Below are 21,494 nucleotides of genomic sequence, written 5' to 3' on the forward strand. Positions count from 1 at the left end.
ATTCCTGAAAAAAAAAAAGATATCCACTTTCACAGCAAAACACCTGAAATGATAATACAAACGCATCATAAATAGTGAAAACGTTTGCTCTTTCGTCTGATGCTAACTACCTCCTGCAGAGTATGACTGCCTACATGGCAGAGGTAAAAATGGTCATGCACGTAAAAGCCCACTTGTGTATATTAGTAAATGTGAGAGTCGCAGCCCACAAACGAAGTAGTTGCTGACTAGTAACCACAAAAAAACTTTTTTCTTAATCTTTTAAGTGACAAAAAAAACTGCACTGGCATAGCCTATTCGCCTTGTGGGAGCGTGCGAGACACAAGAATCAACTCGCCTGCCCTGCCCTGCATCTGGACAAGCATAGTACAACACAGCAACTCGCATCCACACAACACTGCACATCCACACAGCACAACTGAGGGGGTTAACTCTCTCCATACGAACGGCGAAAGAGACAACGTTAACAGCGTTTCACCCCAATTACCACCATCAAAATATTGCAAGCAGAGGGCTCTTATACTGAAGAGGTGAATGTTGACAAAGAATACCACAATTCTGACGACGGAAGCTAAAGGTTGGGTCATTCAGACACCCACTGGACATCCGAGGGGTTTGTGTGGAGGAGAAGAGAGGACTGGCCGTACTGAGTGAGTTAAGCAAACACAAAGGGAACACCACCCACCTTAAACGCTGCGCCGGTGCCCAACACCCCCCCGGCAGCAGACAACGACACTTGGAGGGGAGGCGGAGCCGTCACAGCGCCGCCGCCTAGCACCGCCCCTTCTGGTGTCACCACCGACTTTGGCTTGAAGTAGGCGACGCCGGAAAAGGAGGTGGGAGCCGGTGGCGGCTTCGCAGCCTCTCTCACCGGGGCCGGGGCCGGGGCTTGGGCTGGGGCGGTGGGCGTGGAGGTGAGGAATGTCGTTCTCGTCTCCGATCCGTTGGACGCCACTGCGCTGCTGGATTCTGTCTCTGGAGGAAAGAGATACCAAAGGACAGGGTTCTTATTGGTACAGGACCTTAACCCATTCAACACTAAGGTGCTTACAGCCTCCGCAGTTTCCCCGGCCATACTGATGCAGGCAAAAACAGAAAATACACTGAAATCAAATGTTTTTTTTCCCTCCAAACTGAGATGTGAGGACACAGCTGGAAATACTGTAAGCCACTTCCCTCTGAGGTTGTAGGAATGTGCACACCATTTTAATGAAACAATTTCTGACATCAGGGCATTGCTCAGTGGCAAAGCTGAATGAGTTAACTCATTCTACTCCAGGTACAAGTTAACTCATACCATGATTACTTCCCCTGCGGATCAGGTACTGAGTATTCTCGTACCAATACACTCTTCTAATTTCGTTTATTCTTGCTTGGTACAGTTGGCGTTTTAAAACGGAGCCGTTCACCGATTCTGGAAGCATGAGAACGAAGCTTTGTGTGACCAATTAAATCAACAATTCTCCACTGATTTGTTTTCTTTTCTTTTTTTTTTTACTGCAGTGGCTGGTGGTCCAGGGGTGCTGTAGCAGGCTTGTAGCTGGGTAGAATGAGTTAAAAGAACTTATTTCTAATGGTGTTTTTAAAATACGTTTTCAATAACTGAGCTTAAAAAGAACTGAGTTTTATAAGAACTGGGTGTTATTTGTGAATGATGCTTTCATAAATACATGATTTATTTATTCATCTATCTATTTTCTGGTGACTGAGTTTTAAAGAACTGAGTTGTCTTGGTGAAAATCTTTTTTAAATACATGTTTGGGTTTTTTTTTCAAAATCAGAGCTTAAAAGAACAGATTTTAACTGGTGACTAATCTTTAACAAAACAAAAAACAAAACAAACAAACAAACAAAAAAAAAAAAAAAAAAAAAGTAACTGTGCTTTAAATGACCAATTTCTGCTAGTGGCTGATCTTCAAAACACACCAAAAAAAATTCAATAACTGAGCTTACAAACATGATTTTTATTGGTCAATAATATTTCTAAAATATATGACTTTTTTCAATAACTCAGCAAAAAAGAACTGATCTTATTGGTGAGTAATTCTGTTTAAATACATGATTTTGGGGGGGATTTTTTTTAGCTTAAAAGAACAGATTGTTACTGGCAACTAATCTTCAAAAAAGAAAAAAAATTATATTGGTGAGTAATATTTTTAAATTATATCATTTTTATCTGTAACTGAGATTAAAAGAACATATTTCTTTTGGTGACAAGGTGCGTAATATCTTTAAAATATGATTTTATCAGCAACAGAGTTTAAAAGAACTGATTTTATTTGAAAATTAACCCTAAAATTCAGTAAAAAGCAAAAAGAATTTTTTTATGTGTCAGTAACAGAGCTTCAAATAACATATTTTCTCTCTTATTAACTACTGATCTCAAAATAAATATTCAGGTTTTGGTATCCAGGAAGGAACGGTGATTTTGTCTGCACTGTTAGGGGCATTCAGGCATGTTTTTGTATGCTTGTGTGTCTGACGTGTACATGTGTAGTGTGTGTGTGTGTGTGTGTGTGTACGTGTGCATGTGCTGTGCGCTTGTGTCTGACGTGTACATGTGTAATGTGTGTGTGTGTGTGTGTGTGTGTGTACGTGTGCATGTGCTGTGTGCTTGTGTCTGACGTGTACATGTGTGATGTGTGTGTGTGTGTGTGTGTGTGTGTGTGTGTGTGTGTGTACATGTGTTGTGTGTGTGTGTGTGTGTGTGTACGTGTGCATGTGCTGTGTGCTTGTGTCTGACCTGTACATGTGTGTGTGTGTGTGTGTGTGTGTGTGTACGTGTGCATGTGCTGTGTGCTTGTGTCTGACGTGTACATGTGTGATGTGTGTGTGTGTGTACGTGTGCATGTGCTGCGTGCTTGTGTCTGACCTGTACATGTGTGTGTGTGTGTGTGTGTGTGTGTGTGTGTGTGTGTGTACGTGTGCATGTGCTGTGCGCTTGTGTCTGACTTGTGTGTGTGTGTGTGTGTGTGTGTGTGTGTGTGTACGTGTGCATGTGCTGTGCGCTTGTGTCTGACCTGTACATGTGTGTGTGTGTGTGTGTGTGTGTGTGTGTGTGTACGTGTGCATGTGCTGTGTGCTTGTGTCTGACCTGTACATGTGTGTGTGTGTGTGTGTGTGTGTGTGTGTGTGTGTGTGTGTGTACGTGTGCATGTGCTGTGTGCTTGTGTCTGACGTGTATATGTGTGTGTGTGTGTGTGTGTGTGTGTGTGTGTGTGTGTGTGTGTGTGTGTGTGTAAGCGTGTGTATGTGTGCATGTGTGCACAAGTGTAAGTGGTAGAGGGTGGTGCCAGAGGTGTTTCAACTTCACTGCTCTCGTTACTTTCCATTTTGTTTCCTACCCTTCAGCAGGGCAGAAGTTTGCAAAGGACACGGAAATAACAAATCAAGCACACACACACACACACACACATAAACGCACACACATACGCAACTGACACACACTGACACAAATACACACACACACACTCTCACACCCAACCCCCTCCTCCACACACACACAACCAAACTACACACAACAAACATACAGACTGCACAGAACAATTCAGCAGTAAAAGGACACACCACCTTTCACAGTGGCACCGGTTCCATGGACAGAGCTGTCTGTGCTGACGATGGAACAGGAGCGGTACTGGTTCCTGACTGACACCAGGCGCGACTGGGCCAGGGTTGCTGCAGACACACCCGTGTACATACCGTTCAATTCTATAACACACCCGTGTAAATACCTTTCAATTCTATAACACACCCACATACATATAAAAACTGTTCAATTCTCGAACACACCCGTATATAAACAGTTCAATTCTCTAACACACCCGTGTACAAACCGTTCAATTCTCTAACACACCCATATACAAACCATTCAATTCTATAACACACCCGTGTAAATACCGTTAAATTCTACAAACCATTCAATTCTCTAACACACCCATACACAAACCGTTCAATTCTCTAACACACCTGTGTACAAACCGTTCAATTCTCTAACACACCTGTGTACAAACTGTTCAATTCTCTAACACACCCATATAAAAACCGCTCAATTCTCTAACCCATCCATATACAAACCATTCAATTCTCTAACACACCCGTTTACAAACCATTCAATTCTCTAACACACCCGTGTACAAACCGTTCAATTCTCTCACACACCCATATACAAAAAAAACCCCATTCAATTCTCTAACACACCCGTGTACAAACTGATCAATTCTATAACACACCCATGTACAAACCATTCAATTCTCTAACACACCCATATACAAACCGTTCAATTCTCTAACCCACCCATATACAAACCATTCAATTCTCTAACACACCCGTTTACAAACCATTCAATTCTCTAACACACCCGTTTACAGACTGTTCAATTCTCTAACACACCCATATACAAACCGTTCAATTCTCAAACACACCCGTATATAAACAGTTCAATTCTATAACACACACATATACAAACTGTTCAATTCTCTTATCTATCCATATACAAACCATTCAATTATATAACACACCCACATACAAACCATTCAATTCTATAACAAACCCGTATACAAACAACTCAATTCTCTAACAGACACACATAAAAACCATTCAATTCTCTTATCTATCCATATACAAACTGTTCAATTCTATAACACATCCATATACAAACCGTTCAATTCTCTAACACACCCGTGTACAAACCGTTCAATTCTCTAACACACCCATATACAAACCGAACCGTTCAATTCTATTACACATCCATATACAAACCGTTCAATTCTCTAACACACCCATGTACAAACCGTTCAATTCTCTAACAAACCCATATACAAACCGTTCAATTTTCTAACACATCCACATACAAACTGTTCAATTCTCTAACACATCCACATACAAACTGTTCAATTCTCTCACACACCCATACACAAACCGTTCAATTCTCTAACACACCCATATACATATACAAACTGTTCAATTCTATAACATATAATAATAATAATGGTACTTATATAGTGCATAGACAAATCTAAGCGCTTTCGCACCAGTCATTCCCATGCACGCATAACTCTAAAACTGGAGAAACTAAAGACAAGGAAGAGGCAGGGAACGGAGGCTATTTTGGGAAGAGGTGGGTTTTAAGGCCAGACTTGAAAGAGCTGAGTGTGGAGACTTGACGAAGTGTAAGAGGAAGTTCATTCCAACTGCAAGGTCCAGAGACAGAGAAAGAACGGCGGCCAACAGTTGAGAGTTTGAATCTGGGTATGCGTAAGTGGAGTGGATCCGAAGCTGATCATAGTGAGCGAGATGGAGTGTAGAGGTGAAGGCAGCCACAGAGATAGGAAGGGGCTGATTTGTGAATACATTTGTAGCATAGAGTGCTGATCTTGTACTTTATTCGGTGTGAGACAGGGAGCCAGTGGAGATGTTGCAAAAGAGGAGTGATGTGCTCAGATCTTTTCTTTCTGAGGATGAGTCAGGCAGCAGAATTTTGTATGCACTGAAGGGACTGAATGGATGAAGCAGGCAAACCAGACAATAGAGAGTTACAGTAGTCAAGGCGAGAGAGAATGAGAGAAACAACAAGTCTAGATGTTGCGTCAATGGACAGATATTTCTGGATGGAACTGATGCGCCGCAGTGGACAGTAGCAGGATTAACATGTCTGACTGATAAATTTTTGCATGGACAGTGTGTTGTCAATGACAACGCCGAGGTTCCTGACTGAACTGGACAGAGGGATGGATGTACTGCCAAGTTTGGTTGTATTAGTTGTAATGGAAGAGAGCTTTTGTTTAGTTCCAATGACCATTGCTTCAGTTTTGTCCGCGTTCAATTGTAACTTATTTAGAGTCATCCAATTTTTAATATCCAGGAAGCAGTTAGATGTTTCTTGCAAGAGCGACAACAGTTTTTCAGGTGTATCACTCTTCTGGAGTTGAGTGTCATCAGCATAAGAATGATGACTGACATTTTGGCGGTTGATAATTTCAGCGAGAGGAGCAGTGTACAGTGTGAAGAGCACTGGGCCTAAAACAGATCCCTGTGGGACTCCATATTCAATTTTAACGGGTTCATACTGGAAATTATCAACAATGACAGACATCCATATACAAACCGTTTAATTCTCTAATGCACCCGTATACAAACCATTCAATTCTCTAACCCACCCGTATACAAACCGTTCAATTCTCAAACACCCGTGTACAAACCGTTCAATTCTCTAACACACCCATATACAAACCCTTCAATTCTCTCACACACCATGTACAAACTGTTAACATCTAACACACCCAGTTCAATTCCTCCAGTCAAACTTGGGAGAGAGGGTGAAACCGGGATTCAAACCCAGACCCTCACGGACACTGTCTTGGCAGATAAGCGTCTTAACCACCCATCCACCTACCTCCCAAAGCTTTTGAAACTGTCATTCACATTGACGTGAAGCAGTGACTAATGTTTATTCAGATGTTATAGAACCTGCCCAAACTCCCAACAAATTCCACTTATTGCTTTTTCTAGAAAAACAAAACAATATTGTTAGCGCTAAAAAATCATTTGTTTGTTCTATTTGTAGATCCTTTCAATAAACGTACGTCTGTTGATATAGACAAGAAAGATGCTGATGGTGAAGGCAAAATAACAAACAGGTGTTTGCTTGTTTTGCGTATATAATGTTTCGACCCCCCCCCCCCCCCCCATACCCCCTTTGCCTTACCCAGAGGCTGGCACTTGACTTTGCGAACGCGGTGGCTGGCCAGAGACTCCTTCAGCAGCGAAATCTTCTCCGGGGTCAGCAGGTCGGCCTTCTTCAGGCGCCAGTCCCGAGGAGGGGTGGCGCCACCTGCCCAGCTACCTGCCGCAGCTCCACCCGCCGCTCTGGAAGAAGAAGAAGAAGGAGATGAGGAAGGCAAGCAACGTTAACTCTTTAAAATTCTGAGGCAAGTAGCATTAACTCTTTTTCGGATCGAGGCAAGTCACGTTAAGTCTTTTTGGAATCAAGACAAGTCATATAACTTTTAAATATTCTAGGCAAGATGTGCAACTCTTTTAGGACCGAGGCAAGTCACATAATGTTTAGGATCAAGGCAACTGACATAACTTTTGGGGGGATCAAAGCAAGTCACATAACTCTTTCAGGATCAAGACAAGTAATGTACCTAAAATTCAAGACAAGTCACATAACCCTTTTAGGATCGAGGCAAGTCGCCTTAAGTCTTTTTGAGACAAGTCAGACAACTTTTAAATTCAAGTTGTATAACTCTTTTAGAACCAAGGCAAATTGCGTAAGTCTTTTAGGATCAAGGAAAATCATATCAGTCTTTCATGATCAAGGCAAGCAACGTAACTCTTAAATTCAAGGCAAGTCACCTAACTCTTTTAGGACCAAGGCAAGTCATATAATACTTTTAGGATCAAGGCAAGTCGTGTAACTTTTTTAGGATCAAGGCAAGTCATGCAAGTCTTTTAGATCTTTAACGTGCGTATTTGATCTTCTGCTTGCATATACACGTGAAGGGGATTCAGGCAATAGCAGGTCTGCACATACATATGTTGAAGATCCTGTAATCCATGTCAGCGTCAGGTGGGTTATGGAAACAAGAACATACCCAGCATGCACACCCCCGAAAACGGAGTATGGCTGCCTACATGGCAGGGTAAAAACGGTCATACACGTAAAAACGCAGAAGAAGAAGAAGAAGAAGAAGAAGAAAGGGTAAAGTATAATGTGCAGACCATTTCTTCAAAAGCAAGCATTATTAGACAATAATAATCAAAAAAAAAAAAAAAAAAAAAAAAAAAAAATCCAAAATGTCCCCAAAGCTTACCTGTTGAAGGAGAGGTTTTCACCTGTGGGCGCCCTGCTCTTCACCTGCAACCTTCTCAGCTGGTCCTGCACGCGCTCCAGAGCATGCTGACGGCTCATCAACACGTTGTGGTTGCTCTTGATCGCCCGGTACAGCGTGTCAGAGTTGGGGATGTAGATTCTACACAAACATAAAAAAAAATTTTTGTGTGTGTTTTTTTGCTGCCCCATCATCTGCGCCATTTCAGTTTAGATTTCCCCGTACACAGCCACACCCGGGTTCGTCCGTCACAGTTCCACCGTCGGCAGTCCACAGGGAACCACTGATGTTAGGTCGCCAGGAGGCCACACACAAGAGGAGACCCTGCACTGCTGCTGAGTCACTTCGGTAGTGTTCAGTGGTGCCTGTTCTGATTCAACGTACTTAGGACACCACCTACTAAGCCCCCTACAAATGACAATAATGGCTTAGTCGCAGAGCCAGACTGACTGAGCGTCCCTCTCAAAGTGGAGACTGCCACCACGCCCTTTAAACAACAGCCCCCCATGAATCTGCCGACACTGACGACATTGACAGGACTCACCCCAAGCACAGAAGTGGAGGGGTATCGAAAATGAGGTCACCATGAGAGCAGGGCATGAAAGGCCAGACTTTGAGACTGTTTTGTTTATACTGATGATGATGGGGGAGGAGGAGGATGATGATTACAATAACAATGTTGCTATGCAGTTAATCCAGATACATATACATATATATATATATATTATAATATATATATATATATATATATATATATATATATATATACACTTCACCACATCTGCTGGGCAGATGCCTGACCAGGTAGCATAATCCAACTCACTTAGTCAGGCCTGGAGTGCATGTATATTATATCAGAGTGGATTTCTGTGACAGTATTTCGTCAGAGGACAAATATTCTCGTCGCTCACTCACCTCATCTTCTTCTCCTTCTCCCTCTGCGCCTCCCACTGCGAGTCCAGCACGGCGTCAGCATCGCTCAAGGCCTGCGCGATCTGCTGAGCGCTCTGTCGAAGGCGTCGCATGCGGGTGGCCGTGGCTGGGTCCAGGGCTCTCTGCTGCAGGGCTCGCAGGTACTGAGGGTCGTGGTTCCGCTCCTGGCGGCAGCGGCACTCCTCGGCCATGGCGAACAGGTCCAGGCACGACCCCTTGAGGTCGTACATCTCACGGCAGTTCTCCTGCAGAAACCAGAGATCATTCATCACTATGAGGTTGTACATCTCATGACAGTTCTCCTGCAGAAAAACCAGAGATCATTTTCAGCACATGTAAAAAAAAAACACACCTAAAAACACATGCAACAAAAGGGATGTCCCTGGCAAAATTCTGCTGAAAAATCCACTTCGACAGGAAAACAAAATTGCAGGCAGGAAAAAACAAAACAAAAAACCAAAAACAGGTGGCGCTCTCAGTGTAGCGACATGTTCTCCCTTGGGAGTACATCTCACAGCAGTTCTCCTGCAGAAACCAGAGATCATTCATCACTATGAAGTCATATATCTCAAGGCAGTTCTCCTACAGAAACCAGATATTGATCATCTCTATGAGGTCATACGTCTCACGGCAGTTCTCCTGGAGAAACCAGAGATCATTCATCACTGTGAGGTCATACATCTCACGGCAGTTCTCCTGCAGAAACCAGAGAATGATCATCACTATGAAGTCAAAGATCTCACTGCAGTTCTCCTGGAGAAACCAGAGATCAATCATATCATCACTATGAAGTCGAAGATCTCACTGCAGTTCTCCTGGAGAAACTAGAGATCTATCATATCATCACTATGAATTTGAAGATCTCACTGCAGTTCTCCTGGAGAAACCAGAGATCAATCATATCATCACTATGAAGTCGAACATCTCACTGCAGTTCTCCTGGAGAAACTAGAGATCAATCATATCATCACTATGAAGTCGAACATCTCACTGCAGTTCTCCTGGAGAAACCAGAGATCAATAATATCATCACTATGAAGTCGAACATCTCACTGCAGTTCTCCTGGAGAAACCAGAGATCAATCATATCATCACTATGAAGTCGAAGATCTCACTGCAGTTCTCCTGGAGAAACCAGAGATCAATCATATCATCACTATGAAGTCGAATATCTCACTGCAGTTCTCCTGGAGAAACTAGAGATCAATCATATCATCACTATGAAGTCGAAGATCTCACTGCAGTTCTCCTGGAGAAACCATAGATCATTCATCACTATGAGGTCTTACATCTCATAGTTTGTGAATTAGTCAGGTCTGGCCCAAAAGACTAGAGTGGTGGTCCTTTTTTTTTTTTTTTTTTTTTGCTGCCCCATCATCTGCAACGTGCTCCCACACCGCTCATTCCGAGTCCCCAAAACACAGCCACACCCAGGTTCGTCTGTCACACTCCACAGCATCGGCAGTCCGCAGGGAACCATCGATGTTAGGTCGCCAGGTGGCCACACACCAGAGGAGACCCTGCACTGCCGCTGAGTCACTTCTGTGCTGGTTCTTTTGTTGCTGCCCTACAAGCCACAGGGCATAATGTGTAGTAAGTCAGTCAGGTGACACTGACTTCAATGGGAAAACCTAAAAACAACAAAAACTCTGGGCACCAGAATGAAGGAACATCAACACACAACAACCATGTCCACGAAAACACTGGAACAACACTGCAAAAAACACAGGTCCCCCTCATTTCCAGGATCAACATCAACATCCTGACCTTTGTTGCTATGGCCACAGCTGATAACGCATTTGTGTGAAATGATTCTTCTTCTTCTTCTTCGTTCATGGGCTGCGACTCCCACGTTCACTCGTATGTACACGAGTGGGCCTTTACGTGTATGACCGTTTTCCCCCCCGCCATGTAGGCAGCCATACTCCAGTTTTCTGGAGGGTGACATGATTCCAATTCCACAACTCTCACCTTGGTCATGGCGGTGATTTCCTTGCTGAAGGCCTCCATTTTCATGGCGTTCTGGCACAGCGTCTGCATTTCTTCCTTGGTGCCGATGAGGGGGCCGGGTCGCGACATGCGCTGTCGAAGGTCGCGGAGCTCCCTCTCAAAGTCTTCAATCTGTCGAACCAAAACAAGTCGCGGAGTTCTAGCACAGTGCACAGCAAAGCGGCTGTTTTCAGGGTTGTTCGTATCTGTCCTGAGAGTGTACATTGTGAAGAAGCTCTTCAGCATACACGCTTTAAAGAAACGTAAACTCTCACACTCTCACTTAAGCGCTGTAGAATCTCTCTTCTTGGAGACCATGAAAGGTACAGAGCTAATCAATAAACCATCTGAGGTACAGAGCTATTTCAATACACCATCCGAAGTACAGGGCTATTTCAATATACCCTGTAATGTACAGATCTATTTCAATATACCCTGTAAAGTACAGAGCTATTTCAATACACCATCTAAAGTACAGAGCTATTTCAATACACCATCTAAAGTACAGAGCTATTTCAATTCACCATGTAAAGTACAGAGCTATTTCAATGCACCATGTAAAGTACAGAGCTATTTCAATACACCATCTAAAGTACAGAGCTATTTCAATTCACCATCTAAAGTACAGAGCTATTTCAATTCACCATCTAAAGTACAGAGCTATTTCAATTCACCATCTAAAGTACAGAGCTATTTCAATACACCATCTAAAGTACAGAGCTATTTCAATTCACCATGTAAAGTACAGAGCTATTTCAATACACCATGTAAAGTACAGAGCTATTTCAATTCACCATGTAAAGTACAGATCTATTTCCATACACCATATAAAGTAGAGAGCTATTTCAATTCACCTTGTAAATTACAGAGCTATTTCAATGCACCATGTAAAGTATAGAGCTATTTCAATACACCATCTAAAGTACAGACCTATTTCAATACACCATCTAAAGTACAGAGCTATTTCAATTCACCATATAAAGTACAGAGCTATTTCAATACACCATCTAAAGTACAGAGCTATTTCAATTCACCATCTGAAGTACAGAGCTATTTCAATACACCATCTAAAGTACAGAGCTATTTCAATTCACCAGGCGCCGTCACCGTGATTCAAACCCGGGACCCTCAGATTGACAGTCCAACGCTTTAACCACTTGGCTATTGCGCCCGTCAAGACACAGTTCAAACTTAGCCAACTGCACTGTACCTCCTCCGTGATGTTCTGGGAGATGGTGGAGTTGAGGATGGCATCGATCTCCCTGTCTCCTCCCGCCGGCACACTGGTGGTCGCTGCTGCAAAACATGATGTGAGTGATGAGAGACATCTTGTCGTACTGTATCCTTCATCGATGGATGGCTTAGAGGAAGCATCAGAGATTGCGCTGTGTTGTGTTGTGTTGTGTTGTGCTGTGCTGTGCTGTGCTGTGTTGTGTTGTGCTCTACTATATTGTACTGCATTCTGCTGTACTGCTCTTGTTCTGTATTGTATTGTACTGTATTGTATTGTGTTGCCCTGTATTGTATTGTACTGTATTGTATTGTGTTGCCCTGTATTGTGTTGCCCTGTATTGTATTGTTCTGTTTTGTATTGTATTGTACCGTATTGTTCTGAGTTGTATTGTACTGTATTGTATTGTGTTGCCCTGTTCTGTATTGTACTGTATTGTATTGTGTTGCCCTGTTCTGTATTGTACTGTATTGTATTGTGTTGCCTTGTATTGTATTGTTCTGTATTGTATTGTTCTGTATTGTATTGTACTGTATTGTATTGTATTGTATTGTATTGTATTGTATTGTTCTGTATTGTATTGTTCTGTATTGTATTGTACTGTATTGTATTGTACTGTATTGTATTGTATTGTGTTGCCCTGTATTGTATTGTTCTGTATTGTATTGTACTGTATTGTTCTGTATTGTATTGTACTGTATTGTATTGTGTTGCCCTGTATTGTATTGTTCTGTTTTGTATTGTATTGTACCGTATTGTTCTGAGTTGTATTGTACTGTATTGTATTGTGTTGCCCTGTTCTGTATTGTATTGTATTGTATTGTATTGTACTGTATTGTGCTGTATTGTATTGTACTGTATTGTATTGTTCTGTTTTGTATTGTGTTGCCCTGTACTGTATTGTACTGTATTGTATTGTATTGTATTGTATTGTACTGTATTGTATTGTACTGTGTTGCCCTGTACTGTATTGTACTGTATTGTATTGTATTGTACTGTATTGTACTGTATTGTATTGTGTTGCCCTGTATTGTATTGTACTGTATTGTATTGTACTGTACTGTATTGTACTGTGTTGCCCTGTATTGTATTGTACTGTATTGTATTGTACTGTATTGTATTGTACTGTATTGTATTGTACTGTATTGTATTGCCCTGTATTGTATTGTACTGTATTGTATTGTATTGCCCTAACTTCACAGAACCACATGGTTTTCAACATTCGTGCAGAACATAAGCGTGGCTCAAGTCAAGCAATCTTTTTTTTTTTTATGCAGTATGCATAAATTAAATAATATCATTAGAACATCTAACCAAGAGTACAGGAGTGTGACTGAACCAGTGTAGGAGGATTAAGAGCATGAAGAAGTCGATTACCTGTGTTCAAAAAATTTTTTGTTTTCCTGCCAATGTGTATCATGTTTGATTACCTATATCATCAAAACCATGTGGTTCCTTCACTTAAGGTAAGCATTTTTAATAAATTCATTGTTATATCTGTCCATCAGTATGTGTTTCATGATTGTAGAGTGAGTGGTTGATTTTTTGTGATTTTTTTTTTAAATTGCTTAAACAGTGCGATTTGAAGGGAAAACCAGGTCATTTTGACTCAGACTTGATTGAGTTAACCCCCTTCCTCCTCGTAATGAAATAGGGGGCACTCTGAGCTAGTTAGAACAACCCTCAGGGATAAATTTCCCCCAGTTAGATTCACAGAAGGATGGCAAAGTAGAGAACTCCCCTACGCCTGTTTCCCTTGTGTAAAATGGAGAGGAGGAGGGGAATAGGGGAAGGGGGAGGGGGGGGAGGCATCAGTAAAGGCTAGCCCAGAACGACATGCCCCCCCCCCCCCCCACCCCCCTTTTTCTTTTTTTCAAAACTAACAGAGGGAGTTTGTATTATACTCCATGTCTGGTGATACATATACTAGCCAAATGAATACGCTTAATAGCCAAAAAAAGCGTAAGACGAGACAGAGCGTAAACCTGACAAGATGGCGTGGAGAGCCTTGGCCAAAGGAATGATTCAGCACTTATAGGTTTTAGAGGCGTTTGACTGGCTAAGAGCGGACCGGGCAAGACGGCTCGTCTTTTCACTGTTAGCCGCGCGAAATTTGGCCAAGCAGAGCAAACCGATAGACCTAGTTTGCATCAGTTTGACATGGTACAGCACATGACATCAAAAGACTAACTCTCTCAAAGAGTTGCCATTCACAGACTGGCCAAAAACAGACAAAAAAAAAAAGAGAGTCGGTTCTTCTTTGCTGCCCAAATTGCCTGAGTGGACGGGCACAATAGCCAAGTGGTTAAAGCGTTGGACTTTCAATCTGAAGGTCCCAGGTTCGAACCTCGGTAACAGCGCCTGGTGGGTAAAGGGGTGGAGATTTTTCCCCATCTCCCAGGTCAACATATGTGCAGACCTGCTTAGTGCCTGAACCCCCTTCGCGTGTATACACAAGCAAAAGATCAAATATGCACGTTAAAGATCCTGCAATCCATGTCAGCGTTCGGTGGGTTATGGAAACAAGAACATACCCAGCATGCACACCCACGAAAACAGAGTATGGCTGCCTGCATGGCGTGGTAAAAACGGTCATATACGTAAAAGCCCACTTGTGTACCTATGAGTGAACATGGGAGCTGCAGCCCACCAACGCAAAAGAAAGAAAGAAAAGAAAGAAATGAGTGAAGTCTCTCTCTAAAGTCCATACTCATGAACAGAATGCCATTCACAAACAAAAACCACACCCCCACGTCAAAAAACCCCCAAAACTTCCAAGGGTTTCTTCCCCACACCCCCCTCGCCCAGCCTTGCAGGTAAACACACCCACACACACACACACACACACCTTTAGGCACGGCGCCATCCGCAACACCTGAAGACTCTGCCGCCGCACCAGACACCCCTGCAGCCGCCGTTGCAAGTATGGACAACGAGGCCGCAGGTGCCGCAGGTGCCACAGGCGTAGTAGAAAACGCAGCCACTGAAGCCACAGGTGCTGGAAAGGAGGCAGCAGGTGTCACCGAAGCGACAGCCAAAGCCGCAGGGGCCACTGTGGGTGCAGAAACGGCCGACGTGGCCACTGGCGGAGGGGCGGGCATGAAGGACGGCGCCGAGGACTGGCCCTGGGGCATGAAGCCTGCTGCAAGGAAACATTTCGGTTTCAGTTTCGAGGTTCTCAAGGAGGCGTCACTGCCATTCAGACAGATCACAAATCCGTATTAATGAAATAATGATAACAATTATAATATTAATAACAATAATAATGACAACAACAACGGATACTTGTTGAGCGCTTTCCTCCCAAAGACGGAGCTCAAAACGCTTTACAATAAACATTAAACACACACACACACACACACCTTTACATTATAATGATAATACCCCTCATCAAAAAAAAAAAAAAGGGAGACAGAAAGAGATGTGCAAAAAATTAAAATAACAAAAAGGGAAAGAGAGAGAAAGCTCAAAGAGAGATACAAAAAGCAAAGGAGAGACAGACACAGAGAAATCAACAACAACAACATCAACAACAAAAATAAGGAAAGATAGAGAGATACAGAAAGCAAAGGAGAGACAGACACAGAGATCAACAACAACAAAAAACAAGGAAAGAGAGAGAGAGAGAGATACAAAAAGCAAAAGAGAGACAGACACAGAGAAATCAACAACAACAAAAAACAAGGAAGGAGAGAGAGAAAGAGATACAAAAAGCAAAAGAGAGACAGACACAGAGAGATCAACAACCACAACAACAACAAGGAAAAAGAGAGAGAGAAAGACAGATACAAAAAGCAAAAGAGAGACAGACAGAGAGATCAACAACCACAACAACAACAAGGAAAGAGAGAGAGAAAGACAGATACAAAAAACAAAGGAGAGACAGACAGAGATCAACAACAACAACAACAACAAAACAATGAAAGAGAGAGAGAGATACAAAAAGCACAGGAGAGACAGACAGAGATCAACAACAACCACCACCACCAAGGAAAAAAAGAGAGAAAAAGGGAATTACAAAAAGAAAGAGAGAGACAGAGAGAGAGATCAACAAAAAAAAAAAAAAGGAAAAAAAAAAACAGAGAAAGAAAGAGAGATATAAAAAGCAAAGGAGAGACAGACAGACAGACAGAGATTTAAAAAAAAAAAATTTAATTAAATTAAAAAAAAAAAAAAAAGAAAAAAGATAAATAAGAATAAAAGCCAAAACCAGCACGGGCACACTCACCAGACAAAGGAGGTCCCCCCAAAGCGCTGGACGCCGCCAGAGGGGGAGGGAAGGAGGAGGTGGAGGAGGCAGCAGCGGTGGTGGTGGCGGCGGCGGAGGAGGAGGTGGAGGAACCGGCCGCTGCCAGGGGGGGCGGCGGTTTGAAGCTGAAGGAGAACTGCCCACTCCCCCCACCACCAGCCCCCAGAGCTCCTGACATCGCTCCCCCTCCTCCGCCTCCCAGCGGCCCAGAACCCAGCAGGGAGGGTTTATCTGCTGCGGGTTTCGGCGCTGCTGCTGCTGTTGCTGTTGCTGGTGGCGGTGGCTGTTGGGTTCCCAAGGAGAAGGGCTTGGCCACCATGTCCCCGGCTCCGCTGTCTGTGAATAGTAATAATGATAATAATAACATAATGTTTGTTACCTTTCATATACTATACCCCCCCCTCCCTCCCACCCCACCCCCACACACCCCTGGGACAGAAGCAGTTTCAGTTTCAGTAGCTCAAGGAGGCGTCACTGCGTTCGGACAAATCCATATACGCTACACCACATCTGCCAAGCAGATGCCTGACCAGCAGCGTAACCCAACGCGCTTAGTCAGGCCTTGAGGGAAAAAAAAAAGTGAATAAATAATAGATAAGCTTACATAAATAAATAAATAAATAAATAATAATTATAAAAAAGGTAGTAGTAATGATAATAATAATAAAATAATAATAATAAATAAATAAATAAATAAGACAACAATGGTGATAAATAAGCAAATAAATGTAAAACATGAAGACACACATTCACACATAAACCCACACATGCATAACAGATATACACCAAACATGCAGTTTCACAGATATGAAAGCACAGTCAAATACATATAAACGTACATGAGCCCCAACACACACATACACACACACACACACCACACACATTACCCTACACTTTCTCTACCCCCTCCTCCACACACTCATTTCTAGTCTACGTATCGCAGCTTCCACGGCACACACACACACACACACACAGATGAACACTTACTTGTACAAGCACACACACACACGCCCATATCTCCCACCCCCAACCCCACACACAGGAGCATGAAAAACAAAAGACACTTCACATGATATAAACTTATTCTCATATCAGTTTCTCCTCAACAGGCTGAAATCGGCAATAAGCAAACAAAGAAACAAACCAAAAAAAAAAAAAACCAGACTCATTCTTCAAGAACGCAAAAGCATGCTCTTTTATCTCTGCCTGTACAATTCATAAATCACGCGCACTGTCGCGCAATCAATTAAAAAGGAATCAAACCCGACTCCAAAGCAAAGACACGTACTTGCGGTGGCCCCCAGCGACAGAGGCTTCATCCCTGCAGGAGCAACACCACCACCACTCCCAGACTGGGCCGCAGCTGCAGCGGCGTTGAACGCCCCAAACAAGTTCTTTCCCCCTGAACCACCGCCGGGCTGCAACGGCAAAGGGGCGGCACTGGCGTCAGACTTGGGCAGGCCGAAACTGAACGTCGGCTTGACCGTCGCCGGGGCCCCCGACACGGCACTGACAGCGCCCTCTGCCGGGGCGAAGGAGAAGCTGGGCGCGGTGGTCGAGGCTGTTTGACCCAGAAGACCCCCAAGCGAGGCGGACGCTGCCGGCTGACCGAACAGAGACCTGACCGGGGCCATCTGGCCGAAGCCGGCACCAAGACTGTTTGTGGTGGCGGCCGCCGACTGGGGAAGCGTAGCAGCTGCAGCCGACATGGGAGGGGAGGTAAGAAGGCCGGCCAGAGAGGGCGCTGGAGGCTGCGAGACGGCTGAGGGGGGAAGGGCCGAAGAGGGGAGGAGGGATGGGGCGGAGGGCGGAGCTGCTGCTGCCGCCATGCTTCCGACGACGGCTGGTGCTGCTGAAAATGTACATCAGACACAGCATCTCAGTGCATGTTATAACAATATCATATGGTACCTCTAAACTGTCTGTAAAACTGCAAATGCTAACAGTATCAAAGAGCTTCTCTACAATGCCTGAAGTGCATGTTTGAACAATACCATACAGTACCTCTAAACTGCCAATAAACAAACTGTACATGTGTCAAAAGCCTAACACAGTACCTTAAATATTGTACATTCTAACAGTATCATATGGGACCATCTAAACCACCTGTAAACAAACAGTACATCTGTTAACAGTAACTTCGTAACCAGTGCATGGGGTTTAAGCACCAGCTCTTCTCTCTCTTATTTTTTTCACCCTGCAAACGTGGTGTAGAGTTCACATGGATCAGTCCACACACTTCCACACCTCCTTGAGAAACTGAAAACTCAAACATCCAACAACACCTGTAGCGGTGGGCCGTGCTGACTGCAAGGGCAAGGGCTGAGGCGGCATGGTGAGGACAGGTGCCTGGGCATGGAAGTACGCCATGTGGAACGACACCAACAATCCGTCCGTCGACAGCAGCAGCAGGACAGGGCAAGGGGGATGACGCTTGCTGTCATCTGGAAAAAAAAAATTCAAACGAAAATAAAAATAACAACAATGAATACCATTTGTACCGCACTATTTTGACTCGATGGTCATCCGTTCACACACAGCCACGTCCAAAAATGACTGACCACACTCACCCGTACGCACAAAGGAAATTTTCTATCTAAAATTACGTTTAAGTAACATACTTACCATGACCCACTAGTGCAGACTCCGGCAGGGGTCTGACATTCCTGTCCTGTGCAAACTACTATCCGCCTATACAGAGAAAACTAAAGCATCTACGGCCGATAACCTCCCGGAAGTAGGTAACCTCCCCTTTGCCCCCCTGACTAGCGCCCTCTTTTTCCAGCAGCCATCATGACTCCTGTTCCTGTGCTCTTTATACGGCTAAAATTATTTATTCACTTGTTGAAATATTAAAACGTCTTGCCATTGTACATATTCTTGAAGCTTGATGTGCTTTACAACAGCGCTAAAAGCATTCGCTCAAAGACCCCACAATTAAAAGAGATCATGCCATGAATCAGCAGTGGAGAAAAAAAAACAATCACTAAAACGTCGCAGAGAACAGAGGATTTGAACAAAGGGAATGCTGGTTGGTGCTAAATACCGACACTGACAACAGGCAGTGAATTCCAGACAGTGGAAGCACAAAAACTAAACCTGCAGTAGCTGAGAACAAAAATAAAACACATACATCTTCCATTACATACTGTGTTAAAAAGATTCATTGGTTTTTTGGGGTTTTTTTAGCATCAAATTAAAAATAAACTTAAGAAGATTTTTTAAACACCAATAAAGCCAGAGATTTATAACTATTGCATCAGGAACCTGGATAAAAACCAGTGTTTTTTCATTGCGGGCTTATGCTTCTTGAATGAATGAATCGCTGTCTGCTATATAGATGAGAACCATGGTTTGGGTTGGAAAGATCTGTCAGGAATTTCTTATAAATCTTTTTTTTTTTTTTTTTTTTACTTTTAAATTACAATTCTTATGGAATATTTTGCTGCTGTCCTCATAAATGACTGATAAAAAATTGTTTTTTTCTTTCCAGTAAAAAAAAGAGACAAAGACTGAAAAACGTTTTTTTTTCACAAACCTGGGTCAATAAAAACTGAAGCATTCCTACGAACTATTTAAGTGTATGCAGGCCATCCAGTTGTCTTTTGTTCTTGTTTGATTTGGCTTCGATGTTGTTGGGTTTTTTTTCATTTGTTTGTTTTTCTGTCTGTTTCTGTTTCTTTGTTTTTGTTGTTGTATAGTGTTTTCTTGTGTGTGTGTGTGTGTGTGTGTGTGTGTGTGTGTGTGTGTGTGTGTGTGTGTGTGTGTGTGTGTGTGTGTGTGTGTGTGTGTGTGTGTGTGTGTGTGTGTGTGTGTGTGTGTGTGTGTGTGTGTGTGTGTGTGTGTGTGTGTGTGTGTGTGTATGTGCGTGTGTGCGTGTGTGTGTGTGTGTGTGTGTGTGTGTGTGTGTGTGTGTGTGTGTGCATGTGTGTGTGTGTGTGTGTGTGTGTGTGTATGTATGTGTGTGCGTGTGTGTGCATGTGTGTGTGCAACTGGAGTGATCACAGGAGGGTTAAATATATTCAATTTTCATATAAATTAATGAATAAATAGGTAAAACAAATAAAACAATAAAAACAACAACAGGAACAACAACTACAACAAAAACAATAAAATAAAACAAAAACAACAAAAGAAAAGAAAAGAAAAACCACACAATAATATCATGAAAGAGAGAGAGAGAGGGAGAGAGAGGGTGAGAGAGAGGGAAAGAGAAAGAGGGAAAGAGAAAGAGGGAGAGAGAAAGAGGGGGAGAGATAGAGAGGGTGAGAGAGAAAGAGGGAGAGAGAGAGGGAGAGAGAGGGAGAGAAAGAGGGAGAGAGAGAGAGAGGGAGAGAGAGAGAGGGAGAGAAAGAGGGAGAGAGAGAGAGAGGGAGAGAGAGAGAGGGAGAGAAAGAGAGAGGGAGAGAGAGAGAGGGAGAGACAACGAACGAAATTTCATTTCACGAGGGTAAGGGAATAAGCACAATTGCTTTTTTTACAGAGAGAGAGAGAGGGAGAGGAGTGAGAAAGAGAGAGAGAGAGAGACGCCACGGCGGTAGTCACGTGCCCAGCTGCAGGGTGTGCTGGGAGGAGAAGATGACCGCCATGCCCATGGGGTAGGAGTCCACCTGCTCGGCCGTCACGGGCAGCTCCGCCCGGCTCGCGTCCTCAAGGGTCCAGTGCTCCCACTGGGCCTGCGTGCAACACAGGTCAGAGGGCAAAACGTTAACCCTTACTACGCAACAGCACCTGCTAAAAATTCGCTGTATCAAAACGCAGGAGCGCCCGCTAAGCACGCGCTTACAATGGGTGCGGCCACCGTTCTCAACTGAACATAAATGAGATTCTCAGGAGTGTCACTGCCTTGTTTTCACCACAAAGTGGTACTGACTTCAGAATCAAATAATTCTTCTGAATTAACTCATTTCAAAGGCCTGCAAACTTCAGGCATTCCATAATGCAATGAAATTTATTCTCCAATCACACACCCATGTCGCAGTTATGACAAGTACGCAATATCACGATGTCTACCAGTCTCAACAGGTAACTTGTGTACACTACAACCTGAACTGTATTAATGATGTGACAATCAGGTAGGTTGGCAATATTCTTTCCTCTTCCAAAATTAGCTTTAAAGTTTCTATAAAATAAACATTTATTACATTTAAACATAAACTATTTTTGTTCACAAATGACAGCAAGTCTTAGACACAATGAAATCCACTTTGTGTTAAAATACTTTTTTTTTTTAACAATTTAACCTTGGTCATGTTGAAAT

The 21,494-nt window shown here is 43.2% G+C and overlaps 1 protein-coding gene across 1 annotated transcript in view; it reads right to left on the reverse strand.

Moving 5' to 3' along the window:
• The window catches only part of LOC143276071 (uncharacterized), a 77,331-nt gene that overhangs the window by 39,227 nt on the left and 16,610 nt on the right, over positions 1-21,494 (reverse strand). Inside the window, exons 9-20 of the mRNA XM_076580458.1 lie at positions 20,784-20,910; positions 18,520-18,678; positions 17,523-18,086; positions 16,214-16,570; positions 14,834-15,127; positions 11,965-12,050; positions 10,737-10,886; positions 8,748-9,010; positions 7,815-7,973; positions 6,704-6,864; positions 3,571-3,675; positions 686-975 (exon numbers count right to left, since the gene is read on the reverse strand). Of these exons, the coding sequence (XP_076436573.1) occupies positions 686-975; positions 3,571-3,675; positions 6,704-6,864; positions 7,815-7,973; positions 8,748-9,010; positions 10,737-10,886; positions 11,965-12,050; positions 14,834-15,127; positions 16,214-16,570; positions 17,523-18,086; positions 18,520-18,678; positions 20,784-20,910 (2,715 nt within the window). The remainder of the gene's footprint in view (positions 1-685; positions 976-3,570; positions 3,676-6,703; positions 6,865-7,814; positions 7,974-8,747; positions 9,011-10,736; positions 10,887-11,964; positions 12,051-14,833; positions 15,128-16,213; positions 16,571-17,522; positions 18,087-18,519; positions 18,679-20,783; positions 20,911-21,494) is intronic.

The sequence above is a fragment of the Babylonia areolata genome, chromosome 31 (assembly GCF_041734735.1).
Source record: "Babylonia areolata isolate BAREFJ2019XMU chromosome 31, ASM4173473v1, whole genome shotgun sequence".
Lineage (NCBI taxonomy): Eukaryota > Metazoa > Mollusca > Gastropoda > Neogastropoda > Buccinidae > Babylonia > Babylonia areolata.